The following is a 24664-nucleotide window of genomic DNA, read 5'->3' as shown; positions in this document are numbered from 1 at the left end:
GAATGACTGCGAGTCAGTTTGTTGATGACAGTAATCTACTAGAAATTAGTTTGTAAGTGGTGGGGTTTTTTTTGGTATCTCCACCAGTTATGTTTGGATTTATTCCATCCATAGTACCAGCTAGCACTATGCAGCCCTAAAAGCAGCTTCTTTTACCAAGAAAGAGTGTGTAGCCATGCTTATGGTGCATGCTATTGTTTTCCGTGCATCTGAAGCCTCCTATATGGGGTCCATGCAGTGATACAATGCAAGCTATTAGAAAGTCAGTATTTACCAAGTACTGCCACAGGCATCTCCTGCTCTGCATTTTGAAGAACTCTTTAGTAATGTCAGGTAATGTCAGGTAGTGCTGTATAGTAGCTCGTGATAAATGTCTGACCTGGAAGTAGGGATATCTCTGAAGGAAGCAAGAAAAACTGAGTTTATTTTTTATTCCCAGTCTATTTGCTCCCCTATAACATTGTGCCCTAACTAACAGAATAATGGGAAAAGTGCAAGAATTCATCTTTTATGTGTTGGGATCATTTATGCTGCTGTAATACCTTGAGGATATCCCTTTTAGTGAGTGGAATTTTAAAGCAATCAAACAGATACATTTTATCAAGATTATTTTATGTTGGTAAGGAGAGTAACAGAAAAGTTATGAAAAGGCTATATAAACCAAGGAAAAACCCAGAGGAGGTAATTCAGCACTGTTGTTTTCCTATCACATAAAAGCTAGATGTGGCATGGCATTCAGAATTCATCTAGATAAAAAAGCAGGTTTTTCCATTGATAGACATTTTTTATCAACACAACCTGTAAAACTTCCTACCTTAAAATATCATTCCTCTGTAATGTCAAAATTAGTCTCAGTTAGATATACAAAAGGATTATATGTGTGGCTGGAACATATACGTTTGTGATAACTAGTTAAAATATTTGGGAAGTACATAGATTTTCATGCCTTGGGATGCAGAACTACTACTTGATATCTAGACTAGGAATAAGGTGTTCTGTGTGGGACGCTGATGCTCTTCCTGTGTTCCTTGGTGGCACTGCTCCATCGTAACTACATCCTGGACTGCAGGTCAGAGCTATCAGATCTGTTGCAGTTCCTGCTCTCTGGTAACCAAATTAAAGGGTAAGGTTCTGACTACACTTGAGTTTTTGAACTCTTAGGACATTTATACACCACAGAAACCAAGGGGAAGTGAAAATAATTAAATCCTCATTGCCCGTGTGGGAGTGCACTCTCACATCCACGTTTACAACACTGACATTTTTAATAATCACTGATCCTGCAACTAAAGACAGTTATTTAAAATACTATGTTTTAATGGTTCTTTTTTCTTTTCTTTTTTTTTTTTTTTTTTTCAGTTGCTCAGGAATCTAATGCACTTAAAGCCAGACCAAGATCCAGGTACTGCTTTCATTTCTATTTCAGAAGACATATGCCTCTGATCTTAAACACAAGGTCTAAGACCTGATGTTCTGACTGTGATGCAATTTTTATTGGTGGTCTTGTGCTAGAAGTACTGATCAGATCAAAGACGGATTTATCCAGCGGGATCTGTAAGCTACAGACCTTTCTTAGGTACTGCCTGGGGCCCTGCAACTCTAGTCATATGGTGCTGGGACATTTGCCTATCTGCCTAGCCCCACTGCCTCGTCAGGGTGGTAACTGCCTCCAGACCTGCCTATCGGTGCCGTGGCAGGATAGCAGACACCACCCATTTTGGGGGGAATATTCTGAACAATTTCTGCAGTTGAAACCTGCATGGTGGTTACATATGGAGGGAGACACTGCACAGTCTCAGAGAAATGGCAGTAATACCTCGACTCGCAGGTGTGGGTGAGTGTCTAGTATATGCTTTTGTCGATGAGTGTGTACTTAACTATGGTTGGTGTATGATAGGAGGACTTAGTGGACTTGCACAGTTGTGCACTAAAAATGACATGCTGAGTTGGATACTTGAAAGACAAAAAAGTGAGGTCTGTGTCAGAAAATACTGTATACAAGTGGATTATTAAGTATAGTTTTTGGCAGCTCACCATACTAGTATGCCAATATCATCCATGGCAACTTAAAACTTTTTCTTTAAGCTAGTCAGATGGCTTCATTTCATTTTCTTAGGTAATGAAAGTATAATCAGGAGCTCCTTCCTTATAAGCTTGTCAAATTCTGCTAATAAGAAAAGCATGATGAATTAAGATGGAAAACTTCTATTCTTAGGATCTATGTTCAGGAAGACTGAACACCCTGTGTGCCATTTTTATGTTGCTATCCAAAGCTTTTACTTTTTATGTTATTTTAAATTATTTTGTTGTGTTACTGATGAAGAAATGCTTAAACGAGTTTGAAAAAATTGCTCGAATGAAGTACTTTGATGCAAAAATTCAGACTAAAGATACCTAAGAACATTCTTCAGCCCAGACCTTCTGGTTAGCAGGTACCTAAGTAAGACGTACGACCTGAAGAGTATAGAACCCCCTAAGCCCCCTAGCTTGAGACTTGGGGCTAAGCTATGACTTAGGGGGCTCTATAACCTTGAGGCCTTAGGTCTTCACCTGTGCCTGGTCAACCTAGGATATGATACAAGTTGATTGCAGCGCTCTCCTCAGGAGCTTGGCTTTCTAGCACAAACTGTGGGGGCTCTTGGCTCTGAAGGTGCCCAGGTCTGCCTGTAGCAGCAGCAGTGGTTCTTTGTGACAGGGCTCTGTGTTAGTGCTGCTGGGCCAGGCAGACTTCTACCTGGGAGCTGCTATCTTACTCTCCTTTTAAAAACAAACCAAAAAAAATCAAAAAAAAAAAAAAAAAAAAAAAAAAAAACAACAGCAAGAACAAATGTGAAACTGTTAAATTGTAAAATTTTAATACAGGCGAAACGTGCAGCACACATTATGGAAAGTAAAGATACAAAACTACGGTTCGAATCAGGTCTTAAATTATATGGTTATGGAATTCAAAGCCCTACCAAGGCACAAATTCAGCAGCAGCAGAGGTTATTGTGTTACATGCAAACTGTGAAGCAGTTATGGCTTTCACTCCTGTATTTGTTAAAGTTTACATCAGAAACATAGGATGAGCTTTGCCAAATGTCTGTCCTGCTGAGGAGCTGTGTTCTAACAACAGCCTGCTTGGCAAAAAGCGGATCCGTTTCCCATTAGTGGGAGTTATTTCTGTTCCACTTGAACGTGTTTTTGGTCTTGCCTGTCACGCATAATGTATTACAGTGACTGTAACATCTCACATTGTCAGTGCTTGATTTGAACAAAGCTCTTGGTCTTGCAGAAAGGATGGTAACTACAACAGCTGAAAAATATTGCACACTTCAGCAAAATGAAAATTCCTAGCAAGTACAGTGCGTTGGGATTAATGTGATATGGAATTGTCCAGAACAGTGTAGAACAGTGTGCCGAGACACCTATTTGACCACTATTGGTCAGTTTTTCCCAATTTTGTGGAATCTGGCTGCTTTCTATGAAAAAATCGCTCTAATAGTTAGAATGATAAATTATAACATGCGTACTTGCAAGAGGCAAATTGAAGTTATAAATGCATAAACCTTTACCTTGCTGATAGGAAAGGCAAGCAATAGAAACCGGGAAAATTACATTTTTTTCCCTCATATTTATTCAAAATTGAATAAATAATTATCAATGAGTTGATTACCAACTGCCTGACTGACAGCTGAAGCCACATGAGACGAGCCTGAAGCTATAATATAAAAGGCCTTTTAAAAAAAAGAGAAAGAAAGAAAAGGAAGTATTAGCCCTGTAAGTGTAACCCTTTCATTTCCCTAGGTATATAATTCCTCTGTTTGTTGCCAGATAAGTTGTCTTGTTGCAAAGGGGAACTTTAGTCAGTGGGGCAAGGAACTTCTACCAAATATTTGAGTTCTGGTCAGTATATTTTTGGATATTATTCACTGTATTTGTTTAAAATGAATTTCTGAAATAAGAAGATATTTTTCTGTTTGTTTCTGTTATTCCTTAGGTCTTATTCCAGCACATCAATAGAAGATGCCATGAAAAAGGGAGAAGAGCCCCCTACTCCACCTCCAAGGCCACAGAAATCCCATTCCAGAGCTTCCTCTTTGGATCTGAACAAAATATTTCAACAAAATTCACAAGGTAAAACTTGTTTTCTTAGATCAGTTAGATCAATGTTTACATCTTTACTTCCCATTCTTTTGAGATCAGTTAGAGTAGATGTGTATTTGGCAACTTGATCTGTTTGCACAAATGCTTAACAGGATGTGCATATGCTTGTCTTTGCTATAGACAGGAATATGCTACAGAACTGAAGAAGTTGCACTTCATTGCATTACAGCTCCACTGAGGAGAAAAAGCTTTCTGTTGCTATAATTAAGGTGATCATAATGTTTTCTAGCATGTTAATGGGAATTTAACATATAGTAGTCTGTCATCAGTTACTGTTTATAACTAGACTTGCTGTTAGGCAATTCTCATAAGTAGTGATAAAAATCAAATGCATTGTAGCTATTGATTAAGTGCAGGGTTGGGCTAATGTTTAAACTGCAGCAAGTGAAATTTTTAACATACAAATATTTTTCAGGTTAAATCTTCCAGATGTATGTGGGCAATTAAAACCAATCTTTGAGTTAAAAAAGAAAAAAAACAGAGTATTTTCCTTAGACGTGGATGCATGCTGAGGGGAGAGAAAGGAGATGTAGGTAGTAGCTGGATGGAAATGAAAGAGCACTCTTCAGCGCTTACAATTTCAGTGTTCCTTTTGCCTCACACAGTGAGCTGTAGAAAGCAAAGTTGTTTGTTCAGTTATAGCAGTCACTCAGCATGGATAGAAGTGCGTTGTACTTTGGCAGCATCCTTGAACCAGACTAGAGTTTTACTCAGCACACACCAATCACCTGATTCTAGGACTAGGTTAAACATGGTCATGTTTATGCTTCACAAGAAAGCCAAGGTTTAACTGTGTCAAGGGATGTTTTAACTGGATTTTCTAATGTGGTTGGTGGAAGAGAAAAGAAAGCGCTTCACCTCTTGCTATACAGAATGTTTTTTGTGTAAACACTAGACATAATACAAGAGTCCTGTTATGTATGCTCAACCCTGAAACCCAATAGAAATAAACAGCGTGTTTTTTTGCCTCACACAGAAAAGCAATTCCTGATCTTTGACTGTGGTTCCTGTTTAGGAATCTGGTGCCACCAGTTTTAATTTCAGTATACTCTTACCAAAAAAAAAAAAAAAAAAAAAGGCATATTTTCTAAAGCAACAAATCCTCTCAGAAGCCTGGTAAAATGTATAACTGGATGGAAGTAAACTTGGATTAAGATTTTTTTCTTGGAACACAAATGAAAGGAGAATGTAAATTCTCAAAGAATCTTACTTTGAAATGGATCATTTTGAGAGTCACCATTACATTTTAAGTAACATAATGATTTCTTTTGAACAATGTAAATTGGAAGAGTTGTAGAATTTGAGGAAAGGATAGCTCATCCTATTGATACATTTTGAAAAGTTTCATCACTGGAAACGGGAAAAATAATTAAAGACCAGAAACTGATTGTTTGCATAAAAAGAAAGTGCTTTGGTCACCCTAGAATTCTTTGTCGTATTGAATTCAAATTCACAGATAGTTATACTTGGGACAAAAACTAACTGTAGATTGACAAACATGGTGTCAATTTGTTGGTGTACTATCAAACTGAGGAAATGTGAAGTGGGTCCCAGAAGTTCAGTCTTCTCCTTTACCTGTAGGGTCTTTTGCCTGTCAGTTTTTGCTCTCTTGAAAGTCCTCTGGTGGTATTGCTAAGTATTCTCTGTGGTCTTCTTTCAGTCTCTGTTAATAGAGCTGTTCTATTTTGTGTCAAAAATGTAAATACTCACCTTGAAAGAATAATGGGGAATTCATAACCTTAAAAGATTTATGGAAGAATTTGTATTTTCATAGCTCACTGCTAAGTAGGGTTCCAATCTGAATAAATTTGTATCATCAGAAGAAGGGAAATGCATCAAACCATCACAGAATGGCCAAGTACCATGATGCACTTACTTTGCTTTATTTTCATTAAAAATGCCTGCATTAGAAGGGATATTTTCAGTTCTTCGTTCTGTGAAGAAACCTGGACACTTCCTTTCCTCTACCCCCTCAGTATTTGTTACTTTGTAACGTCCTATTCACAGTAGGACTTCATACAGCTGCTTTCTTTCCTTCCACCTCTTGTCTTGATCGTCTCACCTTTTTCATTCTTTCCCTGCTGAACTTCTCAGTAGAAATTCCAGCCTCGTGATTTTGTGTATTCCGATGCCTTTGCCATCTAGAGGCAGTCGTTCCTCATGAGGTGGCAGTGCTTAGGAAGCAAACGCTTTAATGAGGTATGCTTTTTACAGAAAATGTTTCTAATAGAGCAGAGAGTGAGAATTGACTCCTCAGACCGGAGAGTCCTGCAGAAAGGAGAGTGTGTGTCCGTATTTGTGTGAAGAAAATTGCAGAGGCTTTTTTAATAACAAGCTGTGTTTTATTTCTGCTGACAGTATAAAAATGAAGTTGAATTATTTTCCATCTGCCATCAGAAGGTAAAATTACGGATTCACAATATAGATGAGGTGGTGGTAGTGTACTGTTTTGGTTAAGTATCTAACACGATGTGTTTCTATTAATAGTTTACTTTATTACTTTCTGTCCTAAGGTACTCTTGACTGAATTTTTGTTTTATGCTGTCTGGCTTCCCTTCTAGCTTTTCAAACATAATTTCGTTGTTATAGCTGAGCCACAAAAAGAAGCAACTGGAATGACCAGTCCCTTCTAGCAGTGCTGTGTTGCTGAGTTTCAGTACAGAAAACTAGATTGTCGAATCAGCCATTGTAAGAGCTTTTAGGATATATCCTATGTGATTACAATAAACCCATTTCTGTATATTATCTTTTATCCTACTAATTCTTGTTCAGAATAATATTTCTTGTGAATTCAGTGGATAATGTGCTCCCATACTTTCAAAGGAGCTCAACTGTATTGAGATTTATTTTCAGTCCCCAACTGATTGTGTTGATCTATAGATATCACATCTTCAATTATAAAGCCATCAATGGTTTAGGGTGTTGGGGTTTTTTTTTGTTTGTTTGTTTGTTTGTTTTGATTTTAAAGGGCAGAAAAAGAAATGTCTATTTTCTTCAGTAAAATTCAGCTAACATCTATGGTAGTTCCCTGCTGTGGGCACTAGTGGGTTTTTTTGTTTGTTTTTGTTTTTGTTTTTTTCACTTACTGTGTGTGTTATGTCATGTTTACCCCCTATCTTATCATAACCCTCACCTGGCAAGTAAACGAGGAGAACCTTTGTGCTTGTTGACTGGAATGCCCAGTAATGCACCAGCCATGGAAACTGTGCTTTTAGTTGCTGATTTGGGACAAAACTGTACTTGAGAGGATGCTTAATTCATGTTACACTGGGAATATCCACTCTTCTAGGATACTGTATCTGGTATTATCCAGGAAAAACACACAAACAGAAGAAAACATATTGAAAGACCCCACTTCTGAAATGAGCTGTATAAACACTGAAATTCAAATTTGTGTCCTAGATATTTTTAAAGTGCATGGAAAGAATTAACTTTTTCAAATCTACTATAATTATTGAACTACTCTTAGGTAGACAATGTATAATGTACACAGTAATGTTATTGATATATAACTATATATATTTATATGGATATATAAAATATAAGTATGAAACCTTTGATTCAGGAAAATGCTTGAATTTGGGAGGGCGTTGTAGATGTGTGATCCGTAGGGATGTATTCAATCATACACTGAGCTGTGTTTCTCAATTGTAGCCCAGGAATAATTTCTCAGGTAAAATGGTGTGGCTGAGATAGCCTGTGTGGTAGTATGGCAACGTTTAACGTTAAACAGAGCCCAAGCAGTTCAGTGTTGGCATTAGTGAAGCGCTGTGCCTGTTGCCAGAACTGTTTTTCTTCTCCTGAAACTGTTCAGGGATGCCTATGCTTTTTGTGTAGTTATGAAGGCTACGTGTTTCCTCAGTGGAAGTTTGATTGTCTTAATGCAAAGTATTTTCAAAATCTCACTAGCTTCAGAAGAGTTTTTACCACAGTATCAGTGTTTAGTAGCGTTAGTGAATTTAACTGGAGGAAAATCATTGCATACCAATTCATCCTGTATAGGCTTTGGGTTACCATCTGACAGAAATTTAGTACAGCTAGATTCTCTGCATTTTTGTTGTTGTTGAATATATAATCTCTGGCATCTGGCCTTATACATATTAAAAAATATTTGTCTGGGTTCTTTGTATGCCTGAAAAGACAATTGCAGGTTTGAAGTACAGAGAACAGTGTCACTTTAAATATATCCATGAACTGATTTACGTTTTTGTATCTTCTGTAGCAATGAGATACAAGCTAAGAGTTTAGAAATAAGACCTATGAGCCTGTGGCCTGCAAAGCTTTCCCTCCATGTTCACAGAGGGCTTATTAATTTTTGTCAGTTTTTCACAAAATGAACTGCTCACTAAGGCTACTTGTGGCTTTTTCCAGCTGCCCCTGAGTCTAGGTGATTAACTCGTTTACTGAGGGAGGCCAGAATTGCCTGCTGCTTGGAGCCCAGCACTGCCCGCCTCAGGGGTCTGCCCACTGGACAAGAGGCATACGTGACACCTCCCAGCCACCACCACCTCCTCCCCATCTGCCCTTTATGGCAGCAATAAGCCAAGGTCCATCTTGTGGTGACTCTGTCACTGGGACTGGGATGAGCCTCAGCTTTCCAAGCTGGCCTGAGGGAGCATCAAGTCTCACAGGTGGCCCCAGTAACCTGGGGCTGGGAAGATGTAGGAGACGTGACCTGCACAGAAGGGTGTACAGGCTGGTGGGAAGGGGAGTCTGTACGTGTTGGGATGGTTGCCAGTACCTGTGTTTTGCTCTATCCCACCATGAATACAAATTTTGTTTTCTGTGAACAAAAAAATTCAGTTGGATTTGAAGCAGAAGGGTATAGTTGCAGAGTGAGGACACAGTAGAGGAGTGCATGGTCATCTCGGGCAGCCCTCACATTTTCAGGACACTTTGATGTTGTTACCTGGGCACTAGCAATGAAGAAGCCACTTCTTGGAGCTGAGGGAATGAGTAAGGTGTGTTCTCTTACTTGTGAAAGTTTGGGAATCCTACATATTCTTTTCTCTGGGCATGGATGTATGTAAGTGGGAGTCTCTCTACTGAGAAAAATACTGCCCTGCCACAGATAGAGACTTTTCTGTACACTCTTTCAAGCTTTAAGAATTACAACAAAACAAAAAAATCCATTCACTATCTTCAGGCATTTTATTCAATAACATTTTCTGCCCATGAAAACTACTGAAGTATTTACATCTGAGTGATGTTCTGGGCAATCATCTGTTTATAGTCAGTGACAACAGTCCAGATCTTTTTAGACTGATACATATGCTTCTGAAATATAATTAAATATAGAGAGAGTAGAATACATTTTATTCCCCACTTAATTTCATTTCTGAATTGCAAGACTTCTTTTGATTTACAGTTCTGTAGAACAAAAGATGCTCGTTTTGAAAAGAGAGTTTGCGTTGATGAAACAACGTAGCTGTCATGAACAGCGTGGTTTCACAATGATACAGAAACTGTTTGAATGTCTCTGTATAATTCATCAAAGCATCCATGTAACTGTTTACAAATGAATTTTTGACTGAAAGTTTAAAGTGCTCATTTGCTTTTGAAATTCATGTCCTGCTGAGGCTATTCCTGCAGTAAAGGATACGTGGAAAAAAGGCACCATTTCATACATGAGTATGTAAGCAAATACTCAATGTAACTTGGATTCGTTGCTGCAAGGATGTTGGTTTCAGCCATACAAGCTAGTCACTTGAGGCTGATATATATTTTTTTCTCTCTTTCAAAATGTGAGGTTTTAAGTACCATCGTTACTTAGTAAGGGGGAAGCACACTACATTTTATCAGAAGTGCAGTGTTTTCTGTTATGGATGATGATTTTCTAATTACAGTCAGCCCTGCAGCCTCTACTTATCTCTGTCGCGGTAGTTACGGCTGCCAAGGAAGAAAGTGTCTCCTCTGCTTTTCTATTCACAGAAAAGAGGCAAGGGAATAGAGTCATTGCTGGGCCTCCACCTAGAGGTGTCCCCACATCATTTCTGTGTTCCTTCCTACGTACATTTCCCGTATAGCTTAAAGTGGTAATTTTATCAAAAGACTCAGTCAGTAGAAGCTTCTTCCTGCACCCTTTCGTTTTCATTAGTGCCAGAGGAAGACTGGTGCTGAACATTACTTTTCATATTCCTTTAATGTCTTTGAAGTGCACAATTCTTGGATTCTTTCATCAAGCCGTAAAATTAGCACAACCTTTTCTTGAGCATGCAGGCTTGGTGGGCTGTATTTGCCAAGTCTGGAGATTTCTGAATAGTGAAAGCATACTGAGATGTTTTTGGTTTGTTACATTTTCCCAAATGCAGCTAAATTGTATGCATTTCTGACCCCTTTTAGCCTGTGTATCCAGTAACAGTTCTGTAATTGTGTAGAAGATGCAGAGACTTAAAATGATTGCTGCTCCATTGTGATAAACATCGTGATTCAAGCCAGTCCTCTCCGCTAGTTCTCAATATCTCTTTTTCCGTATCTTACTCGCTTCTTATCCTTTTTGTAATCCCACAGCGCACCGTCAGTTTGCATTGTTGTGACTCCTGGATGAGGCAGACTTTAAGCTCAAAAACCACCATATAGAGAAGCTGAACAAATAGTTACTCCAATACTGCAGTCTGCTTTCAGCTGCATTATATTTCTAGCTCAGTGAGTGAATGCTTTCTCAAAAGTGACCTTCTGTTTTGAGCACGCAGAAGTGGGTACTAAAAAACTTGCCAAAGTTAATTTAGATAACTATGGTTACTGCACTATCATCTATATTTTTTTATGTTTGTTTGTATTTTGTAGAAAATAGCTGTATGTATTGAGGTTAGCTATCTGCACTTCTTAGTTAATAAGTCTTTTTTATTATTATTATTTTAAGTACTGGTTTTACGCAGTGGATTGTGTTGTTTGCATTGCCATAAATAGAGATTTCCCCAATTAACTTTTTGATTCAATGTTGAAGTGACAAGAGGAATCTGGAATAGTAATGTCCTTTATGCTGGATTTAATTGCTTTATTAAATTAATTATGATCTAATTTGCATGACCTCTTCCTCTCACTTCCTATTTGGTCTTCTATTTGGTAAAATCCAGCTACTTCCTTGGATAACAGGACAGCATTTTGTCCATGCTGTAGTACTGTGCTATCTTGCATATTACTGTGTTGTATTTATTAATCAGACCAGAAGATTATATCAGGAAGGTGATTCTGGAGGACCTTTATTTTAGAATAACAATAGTGTAAAATACCAGCTGTAAAACGTTCAATTTTGCTAAATATTTTTTGTGCAGTATACAAGAGTTCTAGTGCAGAACCAAGTTAGCATTTCTGCTTGTCAAGGTATGTAACAACAATTAAAATTAGAAGTATCTTTTACAGATAAACTAAAGCAGACAGAACACATAATTAAACTGCCATTTATACTACTTTCTTCCAGCAGTATACCACCGCAGTGAAAATACTGCAAAACTTTTGCAACAGATGTGTTGCTAAAAATTTTTTTTTAAGCATGGAATAATTTTTCTTGTTTCAGAATTTTATAGCTCTTAGAACAACTAGTTCCTGATCTGTAACTGGAGCTACAATTTCCCTCCAGTTCTGTTCCCCTTGAGAATCTATGTGATTGCTGAGCTTATTCTGAATAAAATGTGAATATTTTCTCTCTGATTTGAATGGAAGAGTTCTATGGCCCTTCACCTTTTAGAATATTTTATAAAGGATATATGTATTTACAACCATGTAACTAGTCTCTTTGCCCATCTGGACAAGGACAAAATTAAGTTTGAATGGTCTGAAGAAAATGAGGAGGATGTAAATGGATGAGTGATGGTCAAATGATAGGAATCTGAGTGGGTAGCTTATTTCTGCATTTTTAGACTTTTATTTTTTTTCTATTTTTCTATTTTTTTCATATTTCTATATGCTGAGCATGGAGGGTACTTGTGTGCAGATTGGTATAAACTTTAGCAGCCTTTTAAATGCTATTCTTTGACAATATATGTATATATAAATGGATTTCTCTTAAATGAGTTTTCTTTTCCTTTTTTCCCCTTAAGCTGATTTATAATCTATTTCCATTCTATTACAGGTTTTTAAAAGTGGGAAATACTTTCATGAAATTTTAATTCAAAAAAAGTGTTCTTCTCCTGAAAGTTGTAAAGGCTGAAAAGTTCTTAGCTGGCCCTAGCAGCTGACTGACCTTGGCTGACCTACTTTCTGGGGTCCCACTTGGCTTACTATATTCCATGAAAAATCTTAGTCCGGTGTAGAACAGCCTACAGTCCAAGTAGAAGTTTTCTGATGGAGGGTCTTCTCTTTCTGGTGTGGAAGAGATGCAAGTTGCCTTCTTGTGGGGAAGACTCGGCAGATGTAGATATCCTCGGAAAGACAAGTCTGACCCACTGATAGGACTGGAGGGATGGCGGTAGCTCATTGCTCTTCCCTGCTCCCACGCACATGTTCTGAATTGATCTATACTGAAAATAGTTGCAGCCAGAGAGTGCAGCTGCAGCCTCCTTGGGAGCCTCCAGCATTCTCACCAGGAAATTCTGCGGGTCCTCAGCAGCGAGAGAAACCCCAGCAGCATGGATCTGCCAGAGCTAGGTGGAGGGACTGTGCCTCCCTGTGGGTGGAGAATGAAGCTAAATGTGAAATAAGATGGAACAAAACCATGAATAGCTTTCTTTTTTTTTTCTTTCTTTTCTTCCCTGAAAAGGAGGGAGAAACAGTCCCCAAATAGAAGTGCACAGAAAATGAAAGGGTAGAAAAAAACAATAACTAGAAAGTGAAATGATTTAAGAAAATGAGGGGCAGGAGAATAGTAATACAGAAGTCATGGATATGTAACACACAACAGAAAATAGAGATTAGGAAAATCTACTCTACAGTAAAAGCATGCTAAATTGCATAGGGCATTAAAAAATAAGACATCATAGAAACACTCAACTGTAATGCTATTTTGCTTGTTTGCTTTGGAAGTGTCCTATCAAATATGTAAGAAGGCATTCATGTCCTAAAAGAAGTTATACACCTGGGAGTTCATGCTGCAGAAGCATTAGTAGTGCTTCATGGCTGGCTATATGTCTTTCTAATTACTTGGAAAGTATAAATAATTTTTCATGCAACTGAGATACAAATGTTGTTCTATATGATTAGCACATGAAACATCTGTAGCAAGAGTGTGACTGTGGCAGTAGATATGTGTATCAGTTGCTAAGGAGTGTGAAGCTTTATTACTGAGCAGTTTACCAAACTGTGAGAAGAGAAGGAATATTACTTAACCTGCATGCTGGATCCAATTCTGATATTGCTGGTGCCATCCTTGAACTTTCTACAACCTTTGTAACAAAATTAGTATTAAAAGTCTTAAGATCTTTTTTTCCCTTGTTACCACCTTCTGAAGATGTATTAGTGAGAATTAGTAAAACAGACCCTGGAAAACTAGATATTTCACAGTCACCTTACCAGAATCCTTCATTGAATTTGCATTCTTGGCTACAGGTTTAAGTTTTTCAGTTTTTGTTTTTTGGGTTTTTTTATGACTTAAGACATGTTAGTGAGAATTAATAAATCAGTTCTCTTGAAAAACAATTATTGCACAATCACCTTACTAAAGCTGCAGTCAGGAATGTAAATTAATGAAGGGGTACAATGACATCCGAGTGTGCCAATTTCAGTGAATAAGAAGGGAAGTTTTATAAGACAGAGGTAAACAAGAACTGGATTTCCAGTTTAGACACAAAACTTTCTGAGAAAGTGTGCAGAACTTTCTTTTCTGATCTGCTTTTTGGCAGCAGGAGCAGGAAAAATAACTCAGCTCTCCAAACTACCCTCAGAGATGAAGGGCAAAGATGCTGGCTTCCCAAACTACCTAAGGCATGGAAGCAGCTGGTGAGAACACTTACTCATTAAGTATAATATTAATAATTCATTTTGTTGGCTTATCTTTTTGGAACTGCTTCCAGTATTGCAAATCCTTTGCTTTCTGATAGATTAAAATTAATTGGTTGTTCTTCTATTAAACCTGATTTGGGAGCAGATCACTCTTGAGGCAGCATAAACGGATTTAAATCTGCTATGCAGCCATTCTCTCCTCTCCTATGTCCCAGCAGTAGTGTTGTGCTGTGGGCTGCCCCCCAGTATCCACCTGAAAAAGAACCCTACCAAAAATTAGCAGCTGAATCCTACCAGAGGAACTGTATCAGTGTTTTCTGCTAACTTCAGTCCTTGAATGGGGTCCACTCAGTTGCAGAAGGGGATTGGAAAATGGAACAGAAATAAAAACCCAGATTCAGATCCTTTAAACGCATGGCAGCCTGGATTGACTCTGGTTGTTGAAGGATTGCACTCTCAGTCTGATCAGATAAACACAGGAGTCTTCCTCCTTTTGCAAATGGAATGGAAGGTTTGTAGTGCTGACACCCTCAGCTTACAAGCAGCTGTAAGGGCCAGTTCAGGGTTTTGACATCAGATGTGATCAGCTGCCTCCGGCAGGCAGTAATTAGTGCCCCTTTGGCCAGAAGGGTGTGAAATGGCTCATGACACAGGAAAATCGCCCTTCTTTTAGGACATGTCTTAAATTTATGGTCTATTTCAGATGAGAAAAAAGCATGTTTTTCATCTAAACAGCATTAATTTATCTGAGGTGATATCCAAGGTAAAAGGTAGGCATATAAAACCAAAAAGAAAAGCTTCAAATAAATGAAATAAGTACCTGACATGGAAAAGTTTCTGGAAATATATGTTGCTGATTCAATATTAATTAAAAAAGATAGCATGCATCCTGCAGTTGAGTGTATTGTGGCAAATTTTTTTAGTAGTAGGAAAGAAGATGATAAGTCACTGTCATTTAGTTGAAGAGGTGCAGCATGTTGGACTTATAGGTTGATCTAAAGTATCCTGAGGGCCCAAATTTATTCCAACCTAGTCTTGGCATCCTGCCCTGTGCAATGCCTAATGAACGGAAGGTGTACTTCCTATGGGTTAGACAGGACTCTGATTTTTATATTTTCTTCGGACTCCCCTTCCTAGACCAAATAAGTCAAATAAAGGAGCTTCTCTTGGATGGTCACCATAATTGGTCTCTTCCACTACGACGTCTAATGAAAGTAGGGAGGGCTTATTTTCCTTAGCTGCGTTCAGTAGGTGGTGTAGTGTGTTTTCTGCTAGGAAAGCTAGAAGCACAGCAACTTAGCTAGGTGGGATGGAATAGCCTGTTTTCAGAATGTAGAATTAAATCATGATGTTTTTTATTAAATGTTAATCTCTATTGTTGTTTTAATCTAATGCGCTGTCCTGTTAGTGTTAATAAGCCTTTGTGATTACCAAAACAGAGCAGGAAAATGGTCCTGGAAACTTGCCATCCTGATAGCATGAAGTGTAAACACACTAAGTAAAGAGCTGTGATTTTTGTACTGAAAGCATTATCGCTTTCTCTGTGGGAGTAACTAGTGCATGAAAAATGCTATCGTTTACAGTAATGCATGTGATACGGATCCTGGGTGTACTTGAACCTATTTTATTGGTACGCGTAAGTTCGTTGCACGGTAACAAGGCAAAATATGCGAGCACTTGGTCAGTAAAGGGCTAATCCTGCAGTCTGTTTTCAGTGAGGAAAATCTGCGTGGGTACAGCTTGCTCTGTATCCACCAAATGATGTGCTCCCCCAGCACAGTCCCGTGTTTTCCTGTGATTGTTCATTATGGGTAATGTGAGGCGGTTTTTCAAAAACAGGGTGGAACCAGACAGAAGATCGGTCAGATTTGTGAATCCCTGACTTGCATCTTCAGGGTGTTTCTGATCTCGTCATCGCCAGTGGGGCTGGCGGCGGCACTTTCAGAGCAGCCGCGGGAAGGATTACTGCATTGTCATAGTGTGACTTGTAGGGCAGTAAGTAGAACAGCAACAAGCCAAACATGGATAATTACATGAAGGGAAGCTTACTTCATCTTATCCCATGGTCCTTCTGTCCCTGATTCCTCCCACATGCCCCCTTTCCATCTGTTTTGTGCAGGTTATGAAAACATCTTTTCAAATAGCTTATTCAAGCTATGAGTTGTACATGCCTGAAAAATGACATTTTTCTTTTTGATGCTCCATCCCATGATACTTGTTTTCATTTTGGAAATAGACCTCCACCTGTATTTGTGTTTACTTTCAACGTTAATGTAATGACACCATCTTTAACAGGAAGAATTGAACTGTGTAGGACAGTATCGCAAGAGGGCAAACATTCTGGAATAGTCTAACATTGCAAGTCATCTGCTGATACACATAAGTCTATGAGTATCAGTTAGTATTGCACTCTCTTAGGGTCGTGACACTGGAAAAGGCTGACGCATATAAGTTGTGTCAATATCTTTTCTTTCCATTGGTGCTTTGGAAAAAAATTTTTTTTTAATAATAAGTTGTTATTAGTCCTCAAAATCTACTGACTTTGTATCTTGTCTAGCAATTGTGCTAGTGTAAGCATGATTTCCTTCTAACAACAGGCCAGAGATGTTCTGCAACAGCAAGAATTCTATGAATATTTCATGAGTAGCTTAAGTTAGAATTTGCAAGATTAAAAAAGAGAAAACTGGGTCAAATGCAGATAGTGTAAGCATCCAACTTCTTTAATACTAAATTCATTTATATCATATTTTGAAAGCTGAAGAAGTGATTTTCTCTTTTACTTGACCATTTTACAGAACAATTACTTTTCCCTTCTGAAATTTGTGGGGCAAACTCCAGCAGTCCTACAGGGCTTTGCACTGAAGGGCTTGGGAGACAGCCTCAGGTCATGTTTTTCCAGCAAGACTAGTCCCTTTTGGAGTAAAGACTATGCTGTTATTTTTCTAGGTATATCACTGAATTTGAACTATAGGGGAGCAGGATAGTAGGTGCTGTTTTCTGTAGAGCAACACTGAAGTTCAGGCCACTTCTCAATGGATGAATCTGTTGCAATAATGCAAAACAGTTACCAGAGGTAAAGCCACCAAATACAAAAATCGTAGGTGCTGGAGGAGGGCTACCATCATTGAGAAGGCCAAAGGAGCAGTCAAACCTAGTGCCTTGCCTGCAGTGCTGCTGTGCCTGGCCCTGGGTACCTGCCTGCCCTTGGCCTGTCTGTTCCAGGGGGTTGCCTTTCTGATCTTCTTGCTCTTTACAGTAGTGTAGTGTACTCTGTAGCCTTGTGTTTGAGCTGCCAGGATGTATTAAGAAGTTTACATGATTCACACTACCTTCCTTAGCCATGACATTTGAGCTGCGTGGAGGAGAACAGATGATAGCATAAGCATGATAACCGGTGGGGAGAGGCAGGTAAAATGCACGCAGATGTTTCTACTGAGCTTTGAAGCACAGCTCCTGCAAGATTTCCTGAAGATAAATTTATCACTTTGAGCATATGTACTTGTCCACTTTTAAGGTATATGGCTGATATACAGAGCTCTTTTGTTTGAGTTAGATTGTGTTTTCAAATACTGTCATTAGCCCTAATTGCCAAAGCACCTGCCAGTGGTCAGATAAATGAAATAATAACCTGAAGTTCAGACTAGAGGAAGGTAAGGTTTTTTATTCTGCTGTCCATTTCTAAAGAAGAGCTGGAGAATGGCTTTATAAACAGAACTAATTAAACACGGGAGAAAGGATCATAATCAATCTGTGCTTTTTTGGAATCTCTCTTACATCTGTAGGTATGATAGCGGCTCCCTTGTGTAACCTCAGCTGGGTTTTGATCATTCTTCCTCCCTCTTTGGCACTGTAAACAGTGATTTTTAGGCTTCATTTAAGAGGTGGTGATACACAAGATGTAAAAAACCCAATGTATTATAAGCCTCTTTGGAGCTGTTTATAGCCAATACCACTGTTGTCAATATTTCCACCCACACATTTTTACTCTGATGTCACTGTTATCCTTAATATTTATCTTTTATTTATCTTTTTTCTCTCAACCATATAGACGTTTTTAGTCTTGGCGAATAAAATATGTAAATGGCTAAGCTGTAACTAAGCCCATAGTGGTTTTTGTGGCTTTTTAAAATTTGCATGGAAATAAAAAGTGTATAAATGCAATTGTTTTTGTAGCATTATTGTGATAAAAGACACTTCTAAATTTAATATTGATCTTTTTTTTCCTTTACAAATAATCATCAGTGTGAGATGGAACTGTCTTGTGTCTTTTCCAGCACAAGTGCAGGCACACAATGCAACAGGGGCCTCAGGAAGGGTAACCCACCAAAGGCTCCTGTCGGTCCCATTTGATATCTCTGCGTTACCCTTGTCCTCTTCTTTGTAGCTGCTTTTGGAAGACTTCGTCTGTCCTGTAGTTTTGTCCCGTGGTAGCTCCAGCCACTCTTATTTCTCAGTTTTCTTAAAATACCTGAAACACATGTGGTTGTTACCCTGCATTTGTACTGGCTCAAACTGAAAGTCTGGATAGTGCTGTGCTGAAGGAAGCCATTAGGGATTGTCTTTCTCCCCTTACTTCTCCTTCTCCCCCCAGAATATCCCCAATGAGTAATAACACTCAAATACACAAAACAAAGCTAAAGCAAACTGATTTCTTCTTGGTTCATTTAGGCTTGTGTCTTTCTAATTCCATGGCAGAATTTTTCAGGTTACCTCCCCCATCACGTAGTGTGTTTTATCTGCAGTAAGCTCTGATGTCTGCAGTAGATATTGAAGCTGCACTTTTAAAAAGAAGACTATAATGTTAATGACAAAGAACAAAGTCTCTTATCCTCCTACCAAAGGATAAGTAGACCCTGTTTCTGGGGCTCTTCAACTAGAATGAGATTGCTTTAGCTACAGTTTTGTGGCTGACTGGCTTCCAGCTTTGCTTTTTTGATAATGTTTTGAATTCTTTTTTTTATGGCAATTAAATCACTGCTTATAGAATAGTAAGCACTGGAGGAAGTTATTTCAAAGAGAGTTTGCTCAGTATCAAATTTCATTTCTTTTTAAAGTGTTGAATACTGCCTCTTCATTAGGAATTGTCAGGGAAATTATTTCTAGTTATTTTCGTGAGTGAGTGAAAGTGGGTTTTGTTTCTTGTTTTTTTCCTCTCATGCTGTTTAGGTGCAAGGTCTGGCTGGCTGCCCCCACCACCACCTGCATTGCCCCCTCGACCTTCTGTAACTCAGGTATGTACAACGTTTTAGACTGTGTATTACTCCATATTTATATTACTGTTGTGGTGGTTAAAACAAGATAGCTTGGACTTCTAAGCTGTTCGCATTTCCTAGTTAATGCACATGTGCAGTTCACTCGGAATTTCATGCGTGTCCTTTTCCGTTGGTCTGTCTAGTCAATGTGTTGCAATGTCAAATTACTGACTAATAATATCTTTTTGTAATGGAGCCAGCATGCACCCACTGCATAAAATTATAAATTAAAGGCTACTAAGGCTAGTCTACTATTAGAGTTTGATGCCTAGAAGGCATGAGCTTGATACCAGCTTTTTGTTTCTTAAGCTTCAGATGTTCAGAGGTCATCTGTTAAGGGAGCCACAGCATATAAGAGTTTATTTCACCCATGAGTGTGAAAAATCACGCTGAAATGAAGTGAATTCCATGGCAGTTGTGTTGTTGAGTTTCAAGCCATTAGTGGCACACGATTTTTGTCAGAGCATCATAACACCATAGCACGTTGAAAATAGACATAATAATGAATATCTGCGTGCAGATACTTCTTCATATTTTAGGAAGCAGTGGAGAATCAGTGTTGTTCTTTTTATGCTGTTGGCTCTGCTAAGCCTTAGGCAGCAGTACACTGTATATATTACTCGCTTAGGGTGAAATGCAAAATGGAGGACAAATCCACAGGAAAGCTAACAGCTCATTAAACACAAAACCTTGGTGAGGCACCTTTATTTGGCCAGAAGCAGTCATCACTTGAGTTTTGGATCCACTCTAAGAGTCTAATGTTAACAGCTCTTGTTGTCCAGTACTTATGATAGAATTATTAAAAGGTTTGTTGCCACCCACAGCTGCACAAAAAAACAATCTAATTTTTCTCTTTTTACCTCCAACTCTCCTTATCTGTGTCCAAGTGTAGCTAGCTTCTTGCCTTGAGGACTGTAGCGCATTCTGGTTTGAAAGTGTGTGCTTCTCGTGAGTCAGGATGGCATTCGCTTTGCTGCTTAGTGCACCCAGCCAATTTTTGCTTTGTCTGATGTTCTCGGAAGAGCAGCATTTCCCCGTGGCCTTCATCTGATCCCTCACCACTGCTTCCTGCCTCCCATCCATTCTGCTTGCCAGCAGCTACTGCAAAACCTGCACCAGCCCTTCTGCCTTTGCTGTAATTTGTACCAGCTGTCACAGCCGCTCTGTCTCCATGTATTGCAAGCCCTGTTTCTGCCTTCTAGAGAAATGATGAATATAGCAAATCCCCGTTCTTAGGGATAAGAACATTGTTTTCAAGCAAGATTTGGTAATTGTTTTCTTGTCAAATGATAGATTCTCATTTCTTCACCAGGGCAGTGAAGAGAGCTTTTAATTTATTTATTCACATTCAGCAGCTTCCTTACTCCATCACAAAAACTGAACCAACTGTTTATCCTACACTGCACCGTGTAGAATACAGGTGCCTTTCTAAAGTTATAAACCTTTCTAAAAGGTTTTCTAAAATTATAAACACAAGATCCTTGTGTGAAATTCTTGATCCACTCCTATCCAATATAAAAGTCTGTTTTCTGAGAAAAGGAATGGCTTCTGTGTCTATTCAGTATTGAATAATAGCTGATCGTTTGCTTACATGTATTGCTTATATTTATTCAATTTAATTCTGATGATTTTTAAAGATATTTAATGAAATATCTTTCAAAATATTGTTGTCCTGACTTCTAACAAAAAAATATATAAAAACATTTCTTGAAACCATTTAAGCTTCACCCTTGTCATGTTGTGTTTGTTTTGTCCTCAGATGTGCCTTTCTGTGATAAAGGTGTAATCAGCCATAGGGGTGTATGTGTGATGGGGCTATAATTCAGTTTAGCTGACCTTACGAATGGTATGTAGGGAGTAGTGAGCATATGGATTGCATTAGTCCAATGGGGCCCTTGATTTAAAGAGCATGAAGAAATTGGAGAGAGGGATATGCTTTCAAAACAGAGACAGGATCAAGAACTGAACAAGAGCCATGATGCTGAAATGACACATTCAGCTTTTTCCTGTTTCAGGATTTACCAAGCTCTTCTTAAATTCCCGTTTTAACTTCTTTTCAACAATATTGTTGAAAATCCCTTTTATTACCTTAATATTTTACTGTATTCCTGCAGTTAAGTACTCTGAATAACAAATGTAGCTTGGAAGAGAGGTGAGCCCCATATATTTCAGGTGATTGTGCACCATGTAAGTATGCTTGCGGTGTGATTATTTTGGCTGTGTTTTGAAAATCGGTTGATGGAGGAGGAAAGGGACATAATTTCTTCTGAAGACTATGGTTTTCTGTGGATGGCTGAGAAGCAGCTTGGACTGGTGAGCTCTTTAGTGTGAGATTAAAGGGCTCGTTGGATGTTAAGACCAAAGCGCATAGAAGTATCAAGGGATAGGTATTACATTTCAATAAAGCAGAAGTCCTTCTGTGAGCTTAATCAATAGGAATATAGAAATGACATCCTTAGTCCTTGGTTGCTGTTGTTTTTAATAACATTTATTTCACCCTTAAAGAAAACATTATTTTTCCTGTCAAACCCTCCAAGGTAATCAAGCTCAACAAGCTACTGAAACACTGGTTATTCATAGTGTGCCAAACGTCTCTAGTCGTATCATAAACTTACTAAATTATATCCACATCTGAGTCTGCCTCCATAATGCAGTTAGATGAAGAAGGGGGGAGAAGGACTGGATCACTGGGTAAGCATAGCACGAAGTAGAGCATAGAGCTAGTATAATTGTGGCCTGAACTCCAGGTCTGCTTCTGTTTTGACCACAGAGCACTCTGTTTTTATTGTGCAACCGAACCTCAGTTGTAACTCAGTGGATACACAGGCTTATTTTGACAAGTTCAGTTCTTGGGACCTTGGGATGACCTACCAGTTCATAAGGAAATAGCAGCTGGGCTGGCTTCTCTCTTCTGAGTTCCTTCTACCAGCCCATGCCATTTTATACCATTGAGAGGCAGACATATTTTCAGATGTGGATGGATGTGTTCTTAACTGCTATACCAGATTTTAAGGTTAATGGATTAACTGTGCATTATTTTCTTCATGATTGTCTCTAAAGAAGTATGGTAATTTCATGTCCTCAGGATTTTTTTTCTATTGCCAAAATCAGCATAGTATCAACTTCCATCTGCATCAGTCTACAAAATGCATCCTAATTTCCTCTAAGTTTTCACCAGATGTTTTTCTAATGCAGTGATGCTTTTGTCTGTGGTCCCTGTGATGACTATAAATAAAGATGGACAAAAGGCAAGTTGACATAATACAGAGAGGTACCATGATAAACCAGCATCTCCAATTTAGCATCTTTTTTATTCAAATTACATCCATACCGCTGCTCTGCAAGCCATTTTGAATTGATGTTTCCAGTAAGATGTTGTAAAATGCAGAATGAAATGCTTTATTAAAATCCTCAATTCTTAATGCTTCTTTCTTACAGACAGTTCAGTTTTGCCTAAATTCTATGGAAGGCATTTGGAAAGACTGTATATGGAAAAAGGCTGATACACAGATTAGAGTTTGGTTTTGGGTAGTATGTTATTTTGAAGTATTTTCTTTTTACTACTGTGTATATGTCTGTGTATAACTTTAGCAATGAATTGCCAGTGGTACATGTCACACTTAGCAAGTCGGTAGTACCTATGTTTATTTAAGAATAATTAGTTTATGTTTTCCTTCTCATTCTGACCATGAGTATGTAATATGCTCAAAGTTATTGCACAGACTTGAGACACTGGCAATACCCTTAACTCTCTTCCTCACCTCATGTGACAAGTTACAGCTTTTTCTTCTTCAAGAAAAAAAAGGCCACAAGTCTTTGGTTTGTTTGGCCTTGTGAGTAATGTCGTATAGAACAGACAGTTTGTAGCTGTTTGAAATATCTGCTGTGTATTGTCTGGGCTTGAAGAGAGCTGGATTCAGTGTCCCAAATCATTTTTTTCTGGTCCTGTGTTCTTAACTTAATGGTAAATGTAAGTCATCAAGGAGAAATGAAATTGCTCTGGCTCCAAACTTTGTGCTGCCCCAGGGTTACATGGAAATTCTATGCAATTTACAGACGGTAGGAATCATGATAGCAAGGCAACAGCATACATAGCTGATTTTCAGTGACACGGATTTCAAGCAGAGAATAACTTTGGATGCACATGAATAACATTCCACTGAAGCTGAACTGGAACTGAACATGCAGATGCACATCCCAAATAAACCTCTGTTGTTATTTTTTCAATGGAAACCAAAATAATACTTTATTACTGTTGGCTTTTAAGCCTACAGAAGCTGTTTACCACAGCTGCTTACTATGGGAGACTTAGTGGCATATTTATGTTAATAAGAGTTATGGATGAACACTGAAGAGTAAATATAACTCTTCAGGATTTTATCCAATGTCAGCTAACTATCTGCAACATTCTGCAATTAGATCAACCTTCCTTTATTTTAATGACTCTATTTCTGTGCCTTCCTGTCCAGTAATGGTGATGCATCTTCAGTCCTGCCTGTGGTATATAAGGGGATTGGAAAACAGCGAGTCTGGAAGAAAACTCTGTATATCTTGGCTGAAGAAAATGTCATTCCTAGTTTCTTCTCCTGGAGTCTAAATTTTAAGCTTGTTGGTTTTGTATATTAACACTGATTTGTTCTGGAGTTTTTTTATAGAGAATCTGGAACTTACTTTTCCTCTTGATTCCATATTGGCAGTTTTGACATGTGCTGAAAAAACTACATACTGAAGCACAGTCTTCATGTGAAATGGAGCAGATAGGCATTTGTTGCATTTATCAAATCAAAGCATCTTGAGTGCATTGCAATTCTAAAGATTAAAATCTCACTATATTATGTGAAGTCATAGTTAGACTGTCAATTTAGTGACCATCATTAGCATTAGAAATTGTTGATTCAATGAAACCACAGAGACAGTTGTGTCTCTAAGTGCGGTGAGGGATGAGGAGTGGGTCACGCTTCTCAGCTATGGGCACCTCGTTTCGCTTGAAAACTAAAATAATATTCTTTTTAACATATTAAACGCTCAGCTCTCACAATGTTATTTGATATCTCCTAATTCTTTGAAGCTTTGTGACCATTCATCATTAAAAATTGCAAGTGAAAACTGGGACCCAGTTCAAGAAATTGTCTCTATTAGTATGCCTCCCTGTTCTCCTGAACTCTCAAAGGGGCATCAGGTACTGGGTGCGTTCAGGCAGTGTCTGTAATAGTGAATTAAATGTGCCCACGCTGATCTCTGGCACTGAGGCCAAGAAGCGTAGAGCAGCTCACGTCCATGTTGCTTGAAAGCGTTCGCCGCCTCAACAGGGTGGCCACATGCAAGGTCTGTGCTGGGAGCCGGTCCTGGCCCGTGTGCCAGCTCCTAACTTTACCTGGGAATTGTTTGAG

The 24664-nt window shown here is 38.5% G+C and overlaps 1 protein-coding gene across 1 annotated transcript in view; it reads left to right on the top strand.

Annotated features, from left to right (window-relative positions):
* REPS2 (RALBP1 associated Eps domain containing 2) overlaps window positions 1–24664 on the top strand; it is a 97516-nt gene that overhangs the window by 58683 nt on the left and 14169 nt on the right. Inside the window, exons 13-15 of the mRNA XM_062577489.1 lie at window positions 1360–1402; window positions 3980–4116; window positions 19189–19253. Of these exons, the coding sequence (XP_062433473.1) occupies window positions 1360–1402; window positions 3980–4116; window positions 19189–19253 (245 nt within the window). The remainder of the gene's footprint in view (window positions 1–1359; window positions 1403–3979; window positions 4117–19188; window positions 19254–24664) is intronic.

This window comes from Rhea pennata, chromosome 1 (genome assembly GCF_028389875.1).
Source record: "Rhea pennata isolate bPtePen1 chromosome 1, bPtePen1.pri, whole genome shotgun sequence".
NCBI classification, from domain to species: Eukaryota; Metazoa; Chordata; class Aves; order Rheiformes; family Rheidae; genus Rhea; species Rhea pennata.
Note: the sequence above shows the minus strand (reverse complement) of the source record. Positions and strands in the feature narration are given on the sequence as shown.